We start from the raw sequence: 20,349 nt of genomic DNA, 5'->3' as shown, positions 1-20,349 counted from the left end.
TATATGTAATTGTAACAAGATTGGATCTACATGCATGCATAAAATGCCATTTCTTATCAAATGTGTGAATGTGGTTTTTTATACTAACTTTTACGACTGTAAAATGGTGAAAATATTGACCAAAATGATGTTCAGATTTGAAAATTGTCTCTAAAATCATTGAAAAAATTATTTTGCTCCTGTTTCATTAAAAAATTATAACTGATTTTTTATTTGCCATGCTTTCACAAACTAGGCTTAACTAATTTTATAATTATTTTTCCACCTCTTAATAGTAAAACTTGCATTATTGTGTCTGCAACAGGAAGGACAAAATTTTAGGTGAACCAGTATTTTGATTTCTTCTTACTCTGAAATCAAATAATTTCCAGGTGGGAGTTTAGTGTTTTTGTGTTCTTCAGATATGTGTTTTATAGTAACGATAAAAAAAAAATTAATTCTAAATGCAAGAAATTTGTTGATTTTTCCAATATTTTTTTCTGCGGTTTTTGATAATGACTCTAAAACGGATAACTCTTGGTATTTTTTATTTTCTTTTTTCTTAATAATCCCGAATTATGAATGTATATTTTTTGACAAATACATGTACATTTCAACTCAAAAGAATAGGTCTAAAGAATCCTTTTTGGCGATATGGTTCGCCAAACCAATTTTTTTTTATCTTGGGGAATAAGCCCTATTGACTTCTTTTTTTGCAACCATTTCGTTTTTTTTAAGGACTTAAAAATTTCCACATATTTTTGTTAGTTTCGAAGAAGCAGGGGAATAAAAAAAAGATTATTTGTCGAATGTATGACTTCTGAGAGAAGTAAAGTTTTGAAGGCCTTTTGACTTGCGCCGAAAAACCGAGGTGCACTGTATATGAGGAGCGCAGGAACATTATCAAAGGAGTCATCTGTTGCACGAAAACTTATGAAAACAAGTGACATGAGATGATAAACAACACACAGACATCTACAACACATGTACTTTTGGACAGGACTATGTACTACACCCCCCCCTTCAATATCTAACGAGAATGTTGGACATTTCTTCACAGGTTACATTTGTTTATATATTTCACATATTTTTCATTCCCTAGGATAAATGAGAAAAAATGCAAAATGAACGTTTCATACAGTCAAAATTTTAATTTTTATTTGTGGGCAATTTTTGTATAGAACGATTATTTTGCATTTTTTCTCGAATTATCCTATTGTGTGTACACGATTTTCTTTTCAGATTAATGTAACAAAACTCGAGATCTTCATGCAGTTATTGCATTGGCGGTTCCGGTGTAATACCCCCCCCCCATTTTTGGAGAGGGGTTTTTGTCTTCTTTAATATAGGTATTTTAACGTCTAATATTTTGAATAAGATAAGTAGTTTAATCTATGCTCTTCCTCCTCGCTAGATAGAGATTCCTCAGTCTGTGTACCTATTCAACCATTGGTCACACCCTCCCCTCTGTGTACCTATACAACCCTGGGCCCCACCCACCCCTCTGTGTACCTATACAACCCTGGATGGGTTTACCTATACAACCCTGGGCTCTACCCACCCACCCATTTTCATTTTCATATCATTGGAAGATTCCAGTAAACTTTTTTGCTTGTCAACTCTTTTTGGAAGCTGTCCCCTTTGAAAACAGTTGCTACGGACTTGAAGTGCCTGTGGTGTGATTCTGTGCGTGAGTTTTGGGGGCACCGACCTGGAACACCCCACCCCTTTTTCAAACTCCCTGGACCCGCCTAATTATTGGACGACTTAATGCATGTAACATGGAAAAGATACACATGTCTCTAAGTAAGTAAGTAAGTAAGTAAGTAAGTAAATTTTATTTAAAGTCGGCATTGTAAACATTGCATAACAAGAAACATGAGCTCCGACTATCACAGTTAAAATATCACAAGACAACATTTACAACATAAATTAACATGCAAAAACACATGTACATAATTATATACACATATAAATATGGCAGATAAAACGAATTTTTAAAACAAATTTTAAGAATTAAGAATTTTTTTTAGAATTAGTTTAAGGGAAAAAAAGACAAACTTGAAAAGCAATATGATTGCATTAAGAGGAACAAAAATAAAAATAATGTGAATATTATAGAATAAATAAATAAAAGTCATATGACAGTTATATAAATTAAGCACTACGTTTAACCCATAAAGTCAGATTAAAAATAACTAATTGTCTTATTAATAATAATAAAAAAATAATTAAATAAATTTGAAAGTTTAGAAAATTAAATATTCACACAGATATAGCTAAACCAAATTGAGAAAGAAGAAAAAATAATAATTTATGTTTCTCATCAATACACATCCTGCCTAGTGATTGGGTCAGTCCCTACCTACATAGGTAAAATATGCATTGTAGTGTGTGTAATGAGAAAAAAATGTTCAAGAGGCCAAAAATGGAAAGAAAATAGGATCCTGGAGAGATCACACCTTTGCCATCATATGATGTTACTCCAAAGGTTTCTGTCCCCAGAGCCCTTATTATAGGAACTTTTAAAGTAAATAACAAGGTTTAAGTTATAGATATAAAAGAAACATATCTGAACATTTGATAAAAAAGGCTAGAATTTATGTTTACTGAAAACTGATTGTTAAATTTTTTAAAAGATATATTTGAATCTCATTTTAATAAAAAAAATCTAATTCATGATTCAGTAGTAACTTTAAAATACCCTTAACCCAGTCAACTTCGAATGTTTTCTGGAACGAACTATACCCATGTTTACCTGTGTGACGTCACGTTATACCTGGGTGAATCGCAGGGTGCATTCTGACAGTTCAAGACAAGTGTCCGAGAGAAGTGGAGCGATTGCAATGTTTTCATGTTTATAGCTGGATGTTTTTTGTAAAGATTCTGATGGATTAATTAATTGAAAGTTATTCTGTGGAAAAGCAGACAACATGCCGGACGAATCGTATGTATCGGACGACATTTTATTTAATTAGCAACTAAATATTTGTCAGAAAATAACCATTCTCTTTCTGGTTGCAGATGTTCAATACCGGTATATAATTAGCAAATCAGTCAAAGAGAATATGTTTTCTATGTAAAAAAAAAGGGGGGCTGTACGTGAGAATAACATATTTGGTAGAAACAAATAACATGTGAGAACTTAATCTGTACCAAAATGAAATATAATGTTCACATAATTGCTTAAAAATTCTTTCATTGCAGTCAAAATATATAGAATTAGGATAATTTAACTAATGCAATCAGACAATTAAATGTTCCCAGACCTTTAAATAGTATTGTTCATTAATTTTCTTTTTGAATCCAAATCTGACATGTACATAAAGCATAAAGGATTCAATTAACAACGATTTATTAGAAATTTAAAATATAAAGTAGCAAAAAAGTTTTAATTTTTGTCTTGTTTTACTTAGTAATTAAAAGAAAACATTAATATAATAAATTAGCTTTGATCAATAAAGAATAAAGAGTGTCAGATAAATATATGATATAGTATGGATCTGTTCACATATATACATATAAAGAAATAATTTATAAAGCAAATGAAACAATATGATAAATGAATGTTGAATTGTTCTTCTTTTTTGCAGGGTAAAAGTAGCTGTCAGGGTCCGTCCCTTTAATCAAAGGTAACAAAATGTTTGAAACTTATATATGCATAAAACAACTTTGACTTGTTCACTAGCATTTTTTAAGTTTGGAAAAGGCAAATTTATATATGGAAAGAAACAGGTATTATACATTGAATATCAATTTAGTATAAAAAGAAAATGATAATTGCAGAATAGTGTTATCCAACATTATAATTTGGGAGCAATTTAAGTATATATTCAAGTTAATATGACTGACTACCTTTTACAGTACCTTGCACAGGCACCTGGTACCTTGTAATAAAGTATTGTGCAAAAAAAACATTTTTAAATACACGTGTAGATGCAACTAAATGATTGAAATTTAGTACTCTACTTTTCATATATTTAGAAAAAAAAAAAACATTGTTTTTCTCTATGTTGGTAAAATATTTATAAAATTCTTGTTTTAGGGAAAAGGACAGACAGGCCAAACTCATCATTAAGATGCAGGGTCAGATGACCACTATCACAAATCCAGAAACTCCAAGTAAGTTTGTCTGGGTGTCTGTATGTGCTATAGGGCCAAAATCACTAGCTTTATTTTCACTTTATGGAAAGGAGGGAATTGGAAAAAAATCTCGGAATTAAGGTTTAATTGTCTTTCACACCCAGACTCTCCATATCCCCTAGCCAAAATTAAATCAAAACATTTTTGGTATATTGTGAAAACATCTGGCAAAAATATTTAGCAGCATTGTTTTGAACATATAAATAATAATTTGTTTCATAAACAATATTTTGAAGATTTTTTTCTGAAGGGAAGATGAGAGTCTTGTGATTCTACCCAAGGAACCTCTCCCTTGGATGCCCTTGGTGTATTCCTAAGGAATCCTTAATTCAGTTTAGAGTTTGTATGGACCAGGTTAATTATACTGTCAACAAAAATGTCTTTGGACTGAAATGATGCCCTATTACATATAGATAATCAATAACTTGTTTGAGCCTTAGGAAGAATGACTGCTAAAATTTATTAAATGCAGGATAATACTACAAAAAATATGAAACAATTTTGCATTAATTACATTGTACTATTGCGCATGTGGCGCAGTGGTCACTAGAGCATCTGTGAGTCTTAGAGTCCCGAAGTTCAAGGAGTTGATCCTCACGTCACGGGTTTGAATCCCACTGTGGGGCATGGAGACTATAGTCCTTGGGATGAGACTGGGGAAACCAAGGTCCCACATGGCAATAGGTGCTGGCACAAAAAAATCCCTCACTACTCAATGGCCCTGAGTGCAGAGTATAGGTTAAAATGCAGCTCTCCATCTGCAACTGGTGGCATCTCAATATGAGTAAAAATGTCTCAAGATCAAGGAATATTAAACAACAAACAAACAAAAACATTAATTACCTGTCCATAACAGTATAATATGGTATCTATAACTAGTGAGAATCACGTTCAATTTAACTGTAAGATTGTATTTACTTTCATGTTAACTGTATATAACTGTGTTCTGAATTTAAGTATAGAGAAAAAAAATCATGGAGAAGCAAACTCAAGCAGAAAAATCATTTTTAAAGTCAAGTGGTTTTTTTTATGCAAGAAATATCTAGAACATATTTCAAGGCTCATGGATACATTTAATAATATATGAAGATACGCAGAAAGAAATCCCATGGGGATATAATTTATCACTAGTGTATCTAACTCACTTTCATTTACAGATATGATAGGGAATCCCCTGTCATCCCCACATGATTTGAAATCAAAATCTTTGTCATTATATGTCTCATGATTTTAAATTAAAATCTTTGTCATTATATGTCTTATTATCAAAAGGGGGTAGACCACCTTAATATGGAGCAAGTAATGAATATCGTCTTTTTCATGATTAGCAATTGATTGCATTCTACCTGCAGCATGTTTTTTTTTTTAAATTAGCTAGCTTGATTCATTATCCTATATGTCACTAATTACATCATCTTGCTGCAAGGGTGGAATTATTTTTCCAGTGACTTGTTTTGGCAAGCTTTATGTCTTTGATCATGGATAATTGTGTCCATTTAAAGGGGGGTTGGGGATGGAAATAGCCGGGTCTAGATTAATTTATGATTGATTCTGACAGATTGTAAAATGGTTTAAGGGTGAGAAAGTCAAGGGAATTTCAACAGCATCTTTAATGTCTCAAAGCATCCTTATAAATGGGGGTATCGAATAATTTAGCTATTGATGAATTACAGGCTGATCATTTACACAGGGACCTAAAGAGGAAAGCCAATATTTTAGATAAACAAAGCTTGTGCGGCCTTAGAAGTGTGTTCAGTTAACTTTCTCCTACGCTGATCCTTGGCGTAAACTTTATGGTCATATGTTTGCACAAATATGTAATTTGAAAGTCAAGGAGAAATTTTTCAACCACTCCAGCCTTAAGTAACTAGCTTTAAAATCTCGATTTTGGGATAGAGATATGAAATCAATTTCGATAACGTTGGAACATGTTTTTAATGGTTTAATAAACGTACCCAATACACTAATATCAGTATCCATACTGATTCTTGTCAGTTGAATAAACACAATACATAAAAGCGCCATATAACTCAAGAACTGAATTAAATATACATTAACAGAGTCTAGGAAGTATTTGTTTTTCATAGATACCATATCGAACAGCTGAGACACAGTTAAATATATTGATCATCTCACTTGAACATAATAATTTCATAATGCACATTCAGTGTACAAAGATCAGGCCTTATTGTATTACTTAATCAATGGTTCGATTTTTCAAAGTTTTGCGTGATCTGGACTGAAAGGGTATTTTATGGTCTGACTGATTATATAATGAGAATGCCCACATCTTAATTGATTGATCTGTACATTGATTGAAACGTACATGACTACAAGAAATATAAATAAACAATTATGTATGAAGATTATTGAGATATTGAGAGGGGGGGGGGTAATTGTTTATTTTGTTGTTTAATGTCCCTCTCAAGAATTTTTCACTTGCTGGTGGAGAGATGCAAATTTTGACCTTTACTCGGCACTTTGACAGGGCCATTAATCAGTGAGGGATCTTATTATTGTGCCTGAGCGGCTACTGCGACATGGGACCTGGGTTTATATGATCTCACTCCGCAGGACTGGTCTCCATGTCCCACAGTGGGATTCAAACTTGAGTAACATGAGGACAAACTCCTTAATTCGTAACTCTTACCACTGTGCCATGTGGGTGAGTGGGAGGGCATTTGCAAATGAAAAATTTTCTAGATATATGTACCAATATACAAAGTTGTCCAACTTTGGTATCTCAGTTATTGATATTTGGAATACCTTGGATATGTCAATGAGTTGAAAGGCCTGGGTGCTCTCTATATACTCTTGAATCCTCTAATATTTTTTTCTGGTCATATGGGTTTCAAGATGACAAGGTTTCACTGTATACTGGGAATTATTAATTTAAGTTTCCAATGGCATGCAGTCATATTTTTTTTCATTTCATGACCAGTATTATATAATTGATGGAAAATCTATTATTTAATGGTTAAATAAATATATATAAACCAAAATAATAATAATTATTAAGAACATACGCAAGGTACCTTACCTGCTTAAAATTTTTCAAGATATTCTTAATTTAAGATTTTAGTGCCATCAGATGTTCATAGAAAAAAAATCAGCATGCATTACAAGGGGTTTTTGGAAGATATCAAATTATGAAAATTTTTGCATTATTCAAAGAAAAATATACAAAAATTACAAAACATAAATTCCAGATTTTTTTCCATCAAAATTTGTTTTAGAAGAGGTGTACAAATCCAATATGTAGACATTGAAAGTGATGCACACAGGTTCTTCTTTTAGGGAACTCTTCAACTCCAGTGAAGATCGAGCCCCAAAAAGTTCAAACTATGTTGCGTATGACCTTAAATAAAAAAAAATCAGTGTGTTATAGAAAAAATGACTTTTGACATTGCATGGAGGTAATGCATAGTAAACATTCCAACTCATGGAGACACTTTCACCTGCTTTCAGTTTGGGTGTTCTTGATAATGGAATGTCATAAAACCTCATAAATATCATGTACGATTGAACGTTAAGTTGAGGATTAGGGAATATAAAGAGTTCCAATTCACAACATTGGCAAGGTCGACATGTGATATATTCTGACCCATATAAATTGATAATATTAAAAAGATTCTTTGCCTTTTATCTATGAAAAAACATGAAATGATTTTTTATGCATTTGCTTTAATACTTCATAATAAATACAAAATAAGTAATTAATATTGATGATTTTTTTTTAATTCACAGATGAAGAACCTAAAAGTTTTTCCTTTGATTTCTCATACTGGTAAGATATATAAATTCTGTGTATTTGCAGTTCTTAATTTTACACCTGTCGTCAAAAGTTTATTACACAATGTACTGAATATTGTCGCATGTGTATGATACTTAAAAAAATTGAAACCTGACTGCACTCAGGGTTTAGTAAATTTCAACCATTAAAGTTCATTTACACCTTGAAAAGACCCTTTACTATGCATGTCAAATTAGCACACTAAAAGTAAATTAGGCCGTATTTATAATTCAGTACTGCACAATTTTTAATCTGGAGATTTAAGTATATTATGCATTATATAAGCAGATAGACAGATCTACATCAGTACATTTGAATGGGGGGTTAATTGCAAAGACTGGTTTAGGTTCAAGAACACCAATATTTTTAAAAGAAATTATGGTGACATTGTTCCATTTAAATTTTATAGGTAAGCACAGTAATGAAAAATACAATTGAACAGTTCACTGATTATGCTAATGGAAAAAAAAGATTAAATCCCATAGTTTTGCTCCACCACAACAAAAAATTAGGCCAAATTAGCTATTGAAAATGAAATAGTGTGGGTTGAACAATTGTCAATTTCAAGCAAATGAATTCTTGATGGGGGGGGGGACTCATATTAAAAAATTGAAGCTCAAGATTTTATATTCAAATTAAAGCAGAAATTTATTTTCTTCATATAAATTACATTTGAAACATTCACTGACAGGTTTAAAATTCACAAATTTATGTTGTCAAAGTTCTTGACTAGTATATGTGCATGTTATATCACATATATATAAAAATTCTGTATATATATATAAAGCTGAAATTTTAATTGTAAGAATTGGTCATACGTTCTTATGAACAAATTGTGATTTCCTGCATTTTCTATTTCTGCTATTTATCTATGTTGTAGGTCACATGATGGTTTCCAAGAGCAGAGCGATGGCGTATTAGTTCCTGCGGGCGGGAGTAATTATGCCAGTCAGAGAAGGGTGTTTGAAAATCTGGGACAAGGCGTTCTGGATAATGCCTTTGAAGGTTAATTTTAATTTGGGCTCCTTTTGCTTCAAACTCCATGCAAGGGATCAAAGAGTCTCAAAACACATCCATGACACATTGAAATCTTGAGAGAGCAACTTGTTATTAAATTTAAAGAGAATTAAGTTTGCAACAAGGGCACCTCAAAGCCTCGCAATAATCATATATCTATAAATCAAGACCACATTCAACATCAAAACCAGCAGCATATTATGTCACTTCTGTTTCACACAAGGACAAACAAACACACACATTCACCAGTCCAAGCCTGTTGCGAGGGGATATATATATCCTTAAGTATGACACTCAAACCAATTTTCACATAGCTAACAAGAATGTTAAAAAATATTAAATAACATTACAAATTTGATCAAGAAACAATTTTTTTCCATTTTCTAAATGGAAGGCAGAAATTATAAACATTGAATTGTCCCTTTATCTCAATATTCAGATTTGCGAGTGCAATTAAATGGTGCTATTAAATGTAATTCCATTGATGATAAACAGTTCCATTAAAGGACACATTAAGACCATTCATGAGGAAATAAAGGCAATTTAGAATAATTAAAGTATCCTTCATCGTAGATTACCAAATAATTAAATTATGATGGAGAAAACTGCATTCGGAAGATAGCATTTTCTTCACAATTAAACTGACATTTTTTGTCTGCATCATGGTTGTCCATGAAGCATTTTATTACATTGATAGCTCAGCTAAGCTAGAAACTCTAAAGAAATTTCCCAATCAAAGAGTGTCTGTCTCTTTCTTTACAAAAAAAACTTTTCACAATTTGACTTTTCTGTAGAACTACTGCATGTGCAGACTTATTTTAACCAAACTTGGCATAAATCATATTCAGATAATTTAAAAAGAGAATTTTCATTTAATTAAATGACGTTTTCCCCATAGGATAATTAACAAATTGTTGAAATCATAGACTGTTAAGTCCAAGTGGACTTTACAATGACTGAGGTGAGCACTGTGGCCCATAGGCCTCTTTTTTAATTTTGTTTACTTAATGAACTTCCTCTTACCATGTCTTACAATCAATAATTGTGCAAATAAAAAGAATAATTAATTGGATATTGACATTCAGAAACTGTTAAGTGGGTTGATACACAATTCCTATACCATTTTTATTTTTAGCTGTTAAAGTCAACTCCGTGGTTGTTGATAATGTAAGCTTTTATGGACCTTCATAAGTAGGCATAAGTTTTTTGAGAGCAAATATTAAACATTTTGTGAACAATTTCAGGTCATAAATAAGTCTCATGTGGAAAAAAATAAGAGCATTAATTATAAGCACATGTGTATCAAAAACTGTGCAATTCACTTCTAAGATTGATTACTATAGATCACAAAATTTTCATGAATTGTGGTCATTGCTCCATATAATCGTAAGGAATTCTATTATACGCGAGAATGAAATTTTCGCGAGCATAACATCTCGCTTAATGACGCCAAATTAAAGTTCTCGTGAATAAAAAGTGATTTACAGTACATAAATAAGCCCATGCAAATTGGACAAAGGTTACATTTGATTGAATTATGTCAGTTAATTATCATTAATTTCTATATATTTTTTCCAAACTACTTTTCAGATTATATAAGAGACTGGCATTTGACTCTTAATAATTATTTTAGCATAAAATATTGTTGCAGGCATACAATGTTAAAAGCCCCAATGAAATCATTCATGTAGAGGTGCTTTTTTTTTATATTTTGCTACAGAACATACAATACCAGACAAATATAATCAGAGAAATCTGAAAAATTTTCTATAAAAGCCATGGATTGAACAGATTTTGTGATTTCCCAGAATTGTAACCCAGCATGCAGGAAAATTACTTTTACAATACTTTTTAATTGATTCAAACCCATAAAGATCATATGACATCTCTAGAATAACTGAAAATGAAAAATGAGACAATTCTGATTTCTTTATATCCTTATTCAGACCCTAAGCAGGGCCTAAATGAAACATTGTATTTGTTTTTGTGAAATCAATGAGAGCCTTATCAAGGCATTCAAGTGAAACATTCACTTTCGGGTTTCAAGAGAAATCAATTTTATTCCATTTATTTTAGGACAATGAACATGTCATCATCAAAGTTTCAAAATTCATTTTTATATTGTCTCGTAAAAATCAATAGGGAAGTCTGGAACAAAACCCATTCTATAATGTTTATCTAATATTATCTTTTTATAGTGCAAAGAGAGAAACGCTCTAGCTAGGGTACACTGCATAGTCACTTTTTAAAAAAAATAAAATTCCATGCAGGTTTTAAATATTCACTAGCCATGCGTATATACCCGGTAGCTTTTATATTTATGTGTATAAGATTACAATCAGTAGAGAAATATGGAAAATAATTATTGGATATATTTGGATTTAAGGGAGTCTATAGCTATAATTTATAATTACCGTAGTGTAGAAGAAACAGATGAACATCACCACTGATTTTAAGCTTGATATGTATTTGAAATTATGACTTTTAAAAAAAAAGTGTGACTTGTTAGCATTAGATGCTGAATAAATAAGATATATATGTACACTCACGTAACAAAAATCAGTTTTATATATGGAAGCATTAAGGAAAAAAGTGCAGAAAACCAAGTAGGGCAGACTGGCAGACAGAGGGACACCTGGACAGACAGCTAGTCGGACGGACAGACTCAAAGGAAACCTAATGTCCCCTCCAGTTTCATTGGTAGGGTACTAATAAATTATCTCACCAGAGATTATTTATACATTAGAAAATAGGAAGGGACCAGGGGAAGAGGGGGAGGGGGCTTGAATGTACAGCTGATCAAGTCAGAATATATAGAAAAAGTTAAGGGAAAAAATGTAAAATGTCACCATGCAAGCACAATAATCTACCCAACTCAAACCTAAAGCTAGTATTGCTGATAAGGCACAAAACATTACACATTACTAACATTGCATTTATAAAAACTCAGGTGACAATTTTTATTCCTTCAGTTCCTTGTTCCTTCTGACACCTTACATAGATTAAATATTTTATTTCACAGGTAACTGTACCTGGAGTATATTTCTGTGTGTGGGCTTTGTGCTTTTTATGAATGTCTCCAGCTAAAATTTATATACCTGCAATATTATTTACCATTGATAAGTTTACTGAACTTAAAACCAACATAGGAAATGGCTTACCCCTAATAAAAATTCCCCTCATTATATCTTATTTATTGAGGGTAATAAACAGATTAAAGATTTAATGTAAATCAGTAGAGAGTATTTAGTCTAAGAGTGAAATTATCATTTTTCTGATTTTAATGTACATAAAGTGTATTCCCTGCAAGAAAACTAAAAATTAAATGATAGTTCACATCTTTCAACACCTTGTGTAAGGAATGTAAACATTTGAGTTTGAATGTAAGTGGGGAAGGGGTGGGGATGGGAAGGCACCATCCTGGAATTTATTCTTTCAAAATTGCTGGATGCATGCACGTCTGTAAAAGTTTCTTTTTTAATTAATTTGATTTTAATTACTTTCATGAGTTATTAAGTGATGAGTCTAATTCGTATTGCACATGTTGACAATCTCTTTTCCAATTTTTTGATTTAAAATTGTCCTGCAAAGTAATGTTCATTTGCCCAATGGATGAACTTTTATAAAATTATTTCAGAATGATATATATCCTTGTGAAAGAATTATTTAACTTAATTGTCACTTGCAAAAAAAAAAATGTTTGTTTATTATATGTTAAGACATCAAGAGGCCAATTATATGATGCATGAGTCCTTATATATGCAGTTTTATGGTCCAAATTTTAACCTGCTCAGTAATTTTTGACCCAGTCATAGTGTATGCATAATTTTTTTTTACAAATTGGATCCCTTAAAATTGATATTCAGAGGCTGACTGAAGATAACTGGCTTTTGTAACATGAATTGCTTCAAACCTAAATTTTAACTACTTCCTGAAATTTAGTCTGAGAGATATAGTAATTAAACTCTGTTAATGAAAAGTTCTAATTGATTGTTTTCCATGTCTTCAATATAATTTTCTATACCTACATAGCGACCAATAAAATTCCAGGAAGTAGGGTACCATATATTTTCAAGTGCACATAAATATTGTATAAACTCTGTGTATTTTACTTGGTTATCTAGCTTACACTATCGGTAAACATTACGTAGAGACCATTAAACATGGATATTTATGTAATCTCCATGCAATCAGGATTTGATATGCATGGTCTATTGTTCTCCATTTCCAAGGACCTACTCACATAATTGATTGGTTTGTGCAGAATCTCAGTTCGAGTGCATGAGGAATATAAAGATTATAGACAATTTATTTGAATAGTATGAGAAAGTTGTTCACTAACCAATAATCTTTTAAGTTTATGTATTCATTCTTAACGTAATCTGAAATAAGTGTAAACAGAGATTGAATTTGGTTGAGATGTGTGTACATGTACTTTTACTCGGTGTCAACAGAGGTAAACATTGACATTCAACCTTGCACAGTCTTATGGGTCTCTCAAATTTCAGTTTTATGTCATCTCTACATTGTAAGTTAAACTAGCTATTTTAAGGTCATTCAAAATTTGAAGCAAACTGATGTGTTCACTTCAACACAATACAGCAAAACTCGGTTATAACGAAGTCACTGGGACCTATGAAATTACTTCGCTATATCCGTAATTCGTTATAACCGTATAAGAAATTCATTAAATTTATATTGCTTGGGATTCAAAATGACTTCGCTATATCTGTGAATTCGCAATATCCGTGTTTGCACTAAACGAGTTTTACTTTATACACTAAGACTTTGTTTTTTGGAAGTTTACCCCCCCCCCCCAAAAAAAAAACAAACCAAACAAACAAACAAAAAAACAAAACAAAACAAAACAATATATCCAAAACAATTAGACTGAAAATATTGAGATTAAAATATATACTTGATGAAAAAGGAGTTGGGACACCAACTCACTTTGTGATATCCATGACATTCGAGACTTCAATGGTCAAGATGGAGAGGTTCAACTGTCAATAAATATATTAAGCCAATGTCTAAGGCATGGCAGCTATACTTATAGATGGGAGAAGCTGGGACTCTCCCTTCACCAGGTACACTTCTGTTGAGATCTATTGATTGATTGGTCCTTTTCAAATATTCTGCCTAGCATTAGAATGGAATCCACTTCTGTCCAGATCAATATTTCATGAGGTATATATGCATGGCAAGGTGATTTCAAAACTGTAGCAACTTCTTTTACGTACATTGCTAGCTAGATGGGGTCTTGTGAAGCATTAAAATGAACCTTCCAGTACAGGAGAATCAATATCTAATTTGAATAAAGTTTAAAATAAAATCAATATTTGAAATTCAAGACTTTTAATTTTTGTGTATGAAAAATTGTTAGTTACGTTATTCCATTTGTTTGAATAAATTTGCATGTCTTAATTATGAGTTCCATTATATATGGCATAATAGGTTCTCACATAAAAAAAGCCTTGAAGTCAGAAGTTCAACATAATTATCCAAAACCAAAAAAAAAATCATATCCATAACCACGATACATGCATAAGTATGTATACATGCACATCACGTGAAAATTGCTGTACTCTATTTTTAAAACTATTTAGAAGTCTATTAATTTGGCCCACAAAAACTTCAGTATATCTGTGAATTCATGGATACAGGGAAGTTATCTTGGATACCCAGCATTATAAATTTAACAAATTCCTATATATGTGATGTATATTTTGAAGTCATACGGATATAGAATAATTTCATGTAAGGTCAATTCATTCTAAGTGTGTTCCCTTATAACCGATTTTAATTACCGGTATGTTTTTTTTTTATTAAGGCTATAACTAATTTTTGCCTATGGACAGACAGTATATCTGGAAAATCCTACCATGTGGCCTATGGAAAACACACTGATATTGAAGTACATTTATAGACAATTTTAAAAAGGGGAATTCAAATAAAAATACAACATTAACACAAATTTATTTCTGTGCATGCTCTTTATCAATAAAAATTGTTTTTAGTCACTTCACTGTAAAGTGTGTTAATTCATTTTAATTGTGTTCACTTGAAAATGATTTTCATGTCCGTCTTCTGTCCTTCCATGTTTTACTGTGTATGGTTTTTTTTTATTACAGGATATAACTGTTCCTTGTTTGCCTATGGACAGACAGGATCTGGAAAATCCTACTCCATGGTGGGATATGGAAATAACAAGTCAGTACATTTATAGACAATTTTAAAAGGGAAATTCAAATCAAATTATATATTAAAACCAATTTATTTATGTATCTTTACCAGTAAAAATTGTGTTTAAAAACCCATTCTGCCCGAAAAAGTATGTAAATCATAGATTGCCAACAGACAAACTAAGTACTAGAAAGTTTTCTTGAAAAGCTTAATAATTGCAGATACGTTAGAATTCCTGGTAGGTTATATTGAAATTTATACAGTCAAACCTTGTTATCTCAAACTCAATGGGACCATGAAAAATGTATGATTGTGTTTGCACTGCTTTTCTATGAAAATCTGATGTTTTTTAATTTTTTAAAGGGGAATTGTACCAATTACCTGTGATGAAATGTTTAAAACCATGGACAAAAATACAGACCCAAATAAGGTGTGTACAATTTCTGTTAAAGCCTTCTATTATTTGACTGTATATTGCATGGACTATAATTATTGATGCTAATTGATATACAAAATACTTCAACAATTATTTGCCATGTTGAAATTTATAAATGAATTACATGTATGTAACAATTAGATTTTTGTTAATCAGTTGTTAATTTGAATTGATTTTCAAATTTAACTCGGTTTCAAAATTTTCATACTTTTACAAATATGACCATTCTTTTTCAGAGGTTTGAAGTGACATTTTCTATGTTAGAAATTTACAATGAACAAGTGAGAGATTTATTATCTAAAGACAATCCTAAGGGTGGACTTAATGTGAGACAGAACCCCAAACTGGGGTACTTCTACGTGGAAAATCTCAAACGAGTCCCTGTGGGGAGTTATGCTGAAATTGAGAAGAGAACGGACCAGGGTGAGTGTAATAGAAGTAGACAGAGTACTAAATTGTCTGAATTATTGTAAAATTTTAATTTTAGGTTTGTGACTTCTGTCTTATTTAAAAATAATTGTTCATTTTTGAATCTCCTAAAAGTATTGGCAAAATTTATTTTGCATACATGTATTAGTTTACCCGAAAAAAAGGACAAAGTAATCATTATGTAACAACCTCCCAAGTAAATGAAGATATGAATTTATAGAATCCCCATTTAATTAACAGAATTAAATTATTTTCAAATGAGAGTTTTAGAACTGCAAAAACAGTCTTTCAAGATCAAATCAGTACTAGTATTTTGAATTCAGTTAAAGTAACATATTTACATAAATTTTCAGGAACGGCCAGCAGAACGGTGGCATCCACTAACATGAACGCCACCAGTAGTAGAGCTCACACTGTAGTCACCATAACGTTTGATCAAATCATAAAGAATGAGAGCGGATCAGAGACCAAGAAAAGTAGTGTCATGAATCTGGTGGATCTAGCAGGTAAGGGAGATTACTAGTACTAATTCAAAGAGTACTAAAATTTCAAAAAGAAGAGATGCACTTAATTCATCAGCCTTTTTGAGAGGATGTTTTTAATTATTTTTTTTCTTCACAATTCAAAGTTTTTTTTATTCAAATTTCAAAGTAGGGAAATTACTAAATTAAATGACACTTGGTGACATCATTTATCATCACTGAAATGGAAAAAAATATGAAAGCTATGAATATTAGAAACTGGGTTTGTCTCAGAGATTTTTCACATTATGCTGTACTTATGTGAAAAAAAATGTGTTTGTTTATGACAGGTTCCGAGAGAGCGGACAGTACAGGGGCCACTGGTGACCGTCTGAAGGAGGGAGCTAACATTAACAAATCCCTGTCTGCCCTGGGGAATGTCATCTCAGTAAGGGAGAACCTTAAATGTCATAAGACAACATTAAATTAATGAAAAATAACTCTTGAGAATGTATTTTTGAAATATCTAATTTTCTAATTTGAAAATGCTTGAGTTTGGAGAAAAAATGTGAAATATGACCCCCCCCCCCAAAAAATGCACTTTCATTATGCAAACAGTAACTTAATTTGCAGATGTTGATTGGAGGGTTTCTCAAGTTTTATTGTCACTGAGTTGTTAATGTTTATTTGTGTGGGGATTCTAAAAGAAATAATAGTTACTTATAAATATTTTGTTGTTGTTTAGGCTCTTGCTGATTTGTCAATGGGAACAAAGAAGAAAATCATGGTTCCATACAGAGACTCCGTACTGACCAAACTTCTACAGAATGCATTGGGAGGCAACAGGTATAATGAAGACTCTTGGTAATACTTTGGCAATATTTCTGTATAAAACTATGACCATATACTGTGGTTTTGTGAGAGGAAAAATTAATATATGTTTAAAATCTTTACCATTACAGTAAAACAATCATGATTGCTGCCCTATCCCCAGCTGATATTAACTATGATGAGACATTGTCCACTTTGAGATATGCAGATAGAGCAAAGAAAATCAAAAACAAAGCCGTAGTCAATGAGAATCCATTGGATAAACTTATTAGGGAGCTTAAGGTATGCTGAAAATATGATGAACAAATTCATACAGTGCTTTTGCTTGGTAAATGTCCATTTAAGATTATTAATCAGAAGCTTTAATTTCTAATCCTTTTTTGCATTGTAGGAAGAAAATGAGAAATTGAAGAGAGCCATGGAGGGTGGAGGAATGGTGATGCAGGAGGGGGCGGGTCTCTCTCCTGAGGGTGAGTCCTCTCTCCATTTACATGAGCCTAAATTTTCATAGAGTCATTTAACCCAAGGGGCTATACTTTGTTAAGACTCTCTCTGTGTTCAAAAATTTACATTACAGGAATAATTTTTTGGTAGTTTATTAGATCAAAACTTGGATTTGAATTTATCAAACTTGGAATAATTTTATTGGTAAATTTAATGGATCAAAACTTTAAGAATTAATTGTTACCCTTGGTATAATTTTTCAGAGCTTGAGAAGATGCGTAAGCAGATGGAGGAGGACATCCGAGCTCAGCTGATGGCCAACCAGGCAATGCTGAAAGAGAACGAGGAGAGCTGGGACGATAAGGTCTGTAAAACAAATACAGTCAAACCTTTTTATCTTGAATTTGCTGGGTCTGAGAAAATAGTAGGGTAGAAATCTGAAGGTTCAGGATATCCAGGGTAAAACACAATAATACATGAAAAGAACTTCAAAATCCATGCTATACTATTCAGGAGACCCTTGATTGATTGATCATATATCATGAGCTATCAAAGTTCTACATTATAAGCAGTTACAGTAGCACAGGGACTTAGAAACACACTGTTATTGGCTGAAACACCAATTTTTACCAATTGTGAGACTAGGTTATGATTATTTGAGCTATAAACTGAGCCCCAGTTTTAATTTTTAATTCAGCTAGCTGAGGCCAGGACAGAAACAGAGAAGATTGACACTGGAGGAGCAGACAATCAGAGAAAAAGTAAAGAACCCTATCTGATCAATTTGAATGAGGACCCCATGTTGTCTGGGGTCATCTGTCACTTCCTGAAGAACAGCGGAGAAACAACAGTAGGAAGGAAGGATGCTAGTCCTGTACCAGACATATGTCTCAGTGGTCTGAGGTTAGTGCAATTATTTCATCTATTTCAGAGATTCTCAAAATTGAGATTTTTGAATATATGAGCAGTCTCATATAGAGTAGATTCAAATATTTTTTAAATCAAGTCCCTCACGGCTAATGATCCTTGGGCACAAGAGGGGTTCAATTTTTTGCACAAAAATGTAAAGAATGTCAGAACATTTAAATGTACAAATTTTAAATTGGGCTTTCAGCCTCAGTACTGTAAATTGAAAATGTTAAAGTTATGAATTTTAGTAGGTGACTTGATCAAATCAGCAATTTGATATAAAGGTCTCTTGTTTTAAGGTTTGTTTTTAATATTCCTAGAATTTCTATATGTATGAATTATAACTACTCACAATTATTTTTTTAACAGCATTCAGAAACAGCATGCAGTGATTTTTAATAACAAAGGTGTGATAGAAATTGAATCAGTGTCAGGAAGTGGATCAAAGACAAAAATTAATGGCTTACCTCTCACAGGAAGGAAGGCTCTTTGTCATAAGGACAGAATTCTCTTTGGTATTTTAATTTTTTTTTGTCTTTTAACTGCAAAAAATGTGCTTTTGACTTAAGAACCTTTAACTATTTTGAGTTATAATTTTTTGGATGTATTGCAAATATGGGAAAAAGTTCATTTTCAATTTTGAAATGTTAAGGTTATTGATTTTTGGTGCCTTTTCCCAGGATCCAACCATATGTATGTTCTGAACAATCCCTTAAAACCTGAGACTGCAGAATCAAGTCTTCCAAAAGAAATAACTTGGGAGTTTGCTCAGAAGGAAATTGCTCAGGTGAAAGGATTTGCCACAGGTTCAGCAGGGCTCAGTAAAGGTAGGCATGTCCTGAACATGATATTAAATTTCTAATTTAATATTGAAGCTGAATGATTTTGAAACAGAAATTTTAGATTTTGACAAATTTTAAAGGTACTCCTCTCTTTGTATTAAGGCAGTGCAAATCAACCAAAATACATGTATTTCAATCTCATGGCTGGAAGAACATACAAAAAATGTGACTATTTATTCCTTTACACTTAACAGAACAACAGATAGTACAAGAGCAGGTTCTGGAGATCCTGCCCATGGTTTCTGAAGTGAATGCCGTGTCTGAGGAGCTAAACAAACAGAAGTCTTTTGAAGTTGTATTAATCTCAGCGGCCGCCCAGGAGGGAGGGGACATAACTCAGTCAAATGCCTCCAAGTAAGTACAGGCTTTAACACCCAGAATTTAGTTGTTTTTCTCTTCATTAATTTTTAGAGGTGGTGGGGAGTTTGTTTTTTTTTTTTTTAAAAAAAAAAAAAAAAAGAATTGGTGCTTTTAGTTATAAAATGATATCATGATAATTCTAAAATGAGACAAATTGAAACAAGTGTAGAATTTTTTACAGAAGGTAAAACTGAAGATTTCTTGATTTTTTTTTTTTATAGATCTTTGGTCATTGCTTTCATTTAAATTCATTATATATTTTGTTGCTGTATCCAGTGTAAATTTTGTTTAGCTTCAATTTATAAATCAGCTGAAGTATTGACATTTACCTGTTAATTTTGATTCATTTCGCTTTAGCTGGTTTCAAATTTTGTGATATCCTACCATATATAATTTTTTTTTTAATTCAAAGACAAGTAATTGTTAAATTATCTTAATTTGCATTTTTTTTTCAGTTGGACATCCAAGTATGAAAGCTTAGATGTGTTTTAATCATTATAATCTTGTCTTGCAGTAAACCAC

At 31.9% G+C, this 20,349-nt stretch overlaps 1 protein-coding gene across 11 annotated transcripts in view; it reads left to right on the top strand.

The window, feature by feature from the left end:
- The first annotated feature begins 2,724 nt into the window (after window positions 1-2,724).
- LOC134235301 (kinesin-like protein KIF28) overlaps window positions 2,725-20,349 on the top strand; it is a 29,517-nt gene continuing 11,892 nt past the window's right edge. For 3 of the 11 annotated variants that reach the window (XM_062717426.1, XM_062717427.1, XM_062717429.1), the window contains exons 1-18: window positions 2,736-2,926; window positions 3,573-3,611; window positions 4,025-4,101; window positions 7,870-7,909; window positions 8,796-8,920; window positions 15,064-15,142; window positions 15,479-15,545; window positions 15,788-15,974; window positions 16,334-16,486; window positions 16,792-16,889; window positions 17,187-17,287; window positions 17,404-17,554; window positions 17,664-17,742; window positions 17,980-18,080; window positions 18,414-18,619; window positions 18,995-19,140; window positions 19,306-19,452; window positions 19,662-19,821. In XM_062717426.1, coding sequence (XP_062573410.1) covers window positions 2,913-2,926; window positions 3,573-3,611; window positions 4,025-4,101; window positions 7,870-7,909; window positions 8,796-8,920; window positions 15,064-15,142; window positions 15,479-15,545; window positions 15,788-15,974; window positions 16,334-16,486; window positions 16,792-16,889; window positions 17,187-17,287; window positions 17,404-17,554; window positions 17,664-17,742; window positions 17,980-18,080; window positions 18,414-18,619; window positions 18,995-19,140; window positions 19,306-19,452; window positions 19,662-19,821 — 1,970 coding nt within the window. In that variant the 5' untranslated portion in view covers window positions 2,736-2,912. Of the gene's footprint in view, window positions 2,927-3,572; window positions 3,612-4,024; window positions 4,102-7,869; window positions 7,910-8,795; window positions 8,921-15,063; window positions 15,143-15,478; window positions 15,546-15,787; window positions 15,975-16,333; window positions 16,487-16,791; window positions 16,890-17,186; window positions 17,288-17,403; window positions 17,555-17,663; window positions 17,743-17,979; window positions 18,081-18,413; window positions 18,620-18,994; window positions 19,141-19,305; window positions 19,453-19,661; window positions 19,822-20,349 lie in introns of all 11 variants that reach the window. The other 8 variants (XM_062717431.1, XM_062717430.1, XM_062717428.1 and 5 more) reach the window with 5 other exon arrangements.

The sequence above is a fragment of the Saccostrea cucullata genome, unplaced genomic scaffold, assembly GCF_032062105.1.
Source record: "Saccostrea cucullata isolate Sc308-1 unplaced genomic scaffold, CSIRO_AGI_Scuc_v1 ctg634, whole genome shotgun sequence".
NCBI classification, from domain to species: domain Eukaryota; kingdom Metazoa; phylum Mollusca; class Bivalvia; order Ostreida; family Ostreidae; genus Saccostrea; species Saccostrea cuccullata.
Note: the sequence above shows the minus strand (reverse complement) of the source record. Positions and strands in the feature narration are given on the sequence as shown.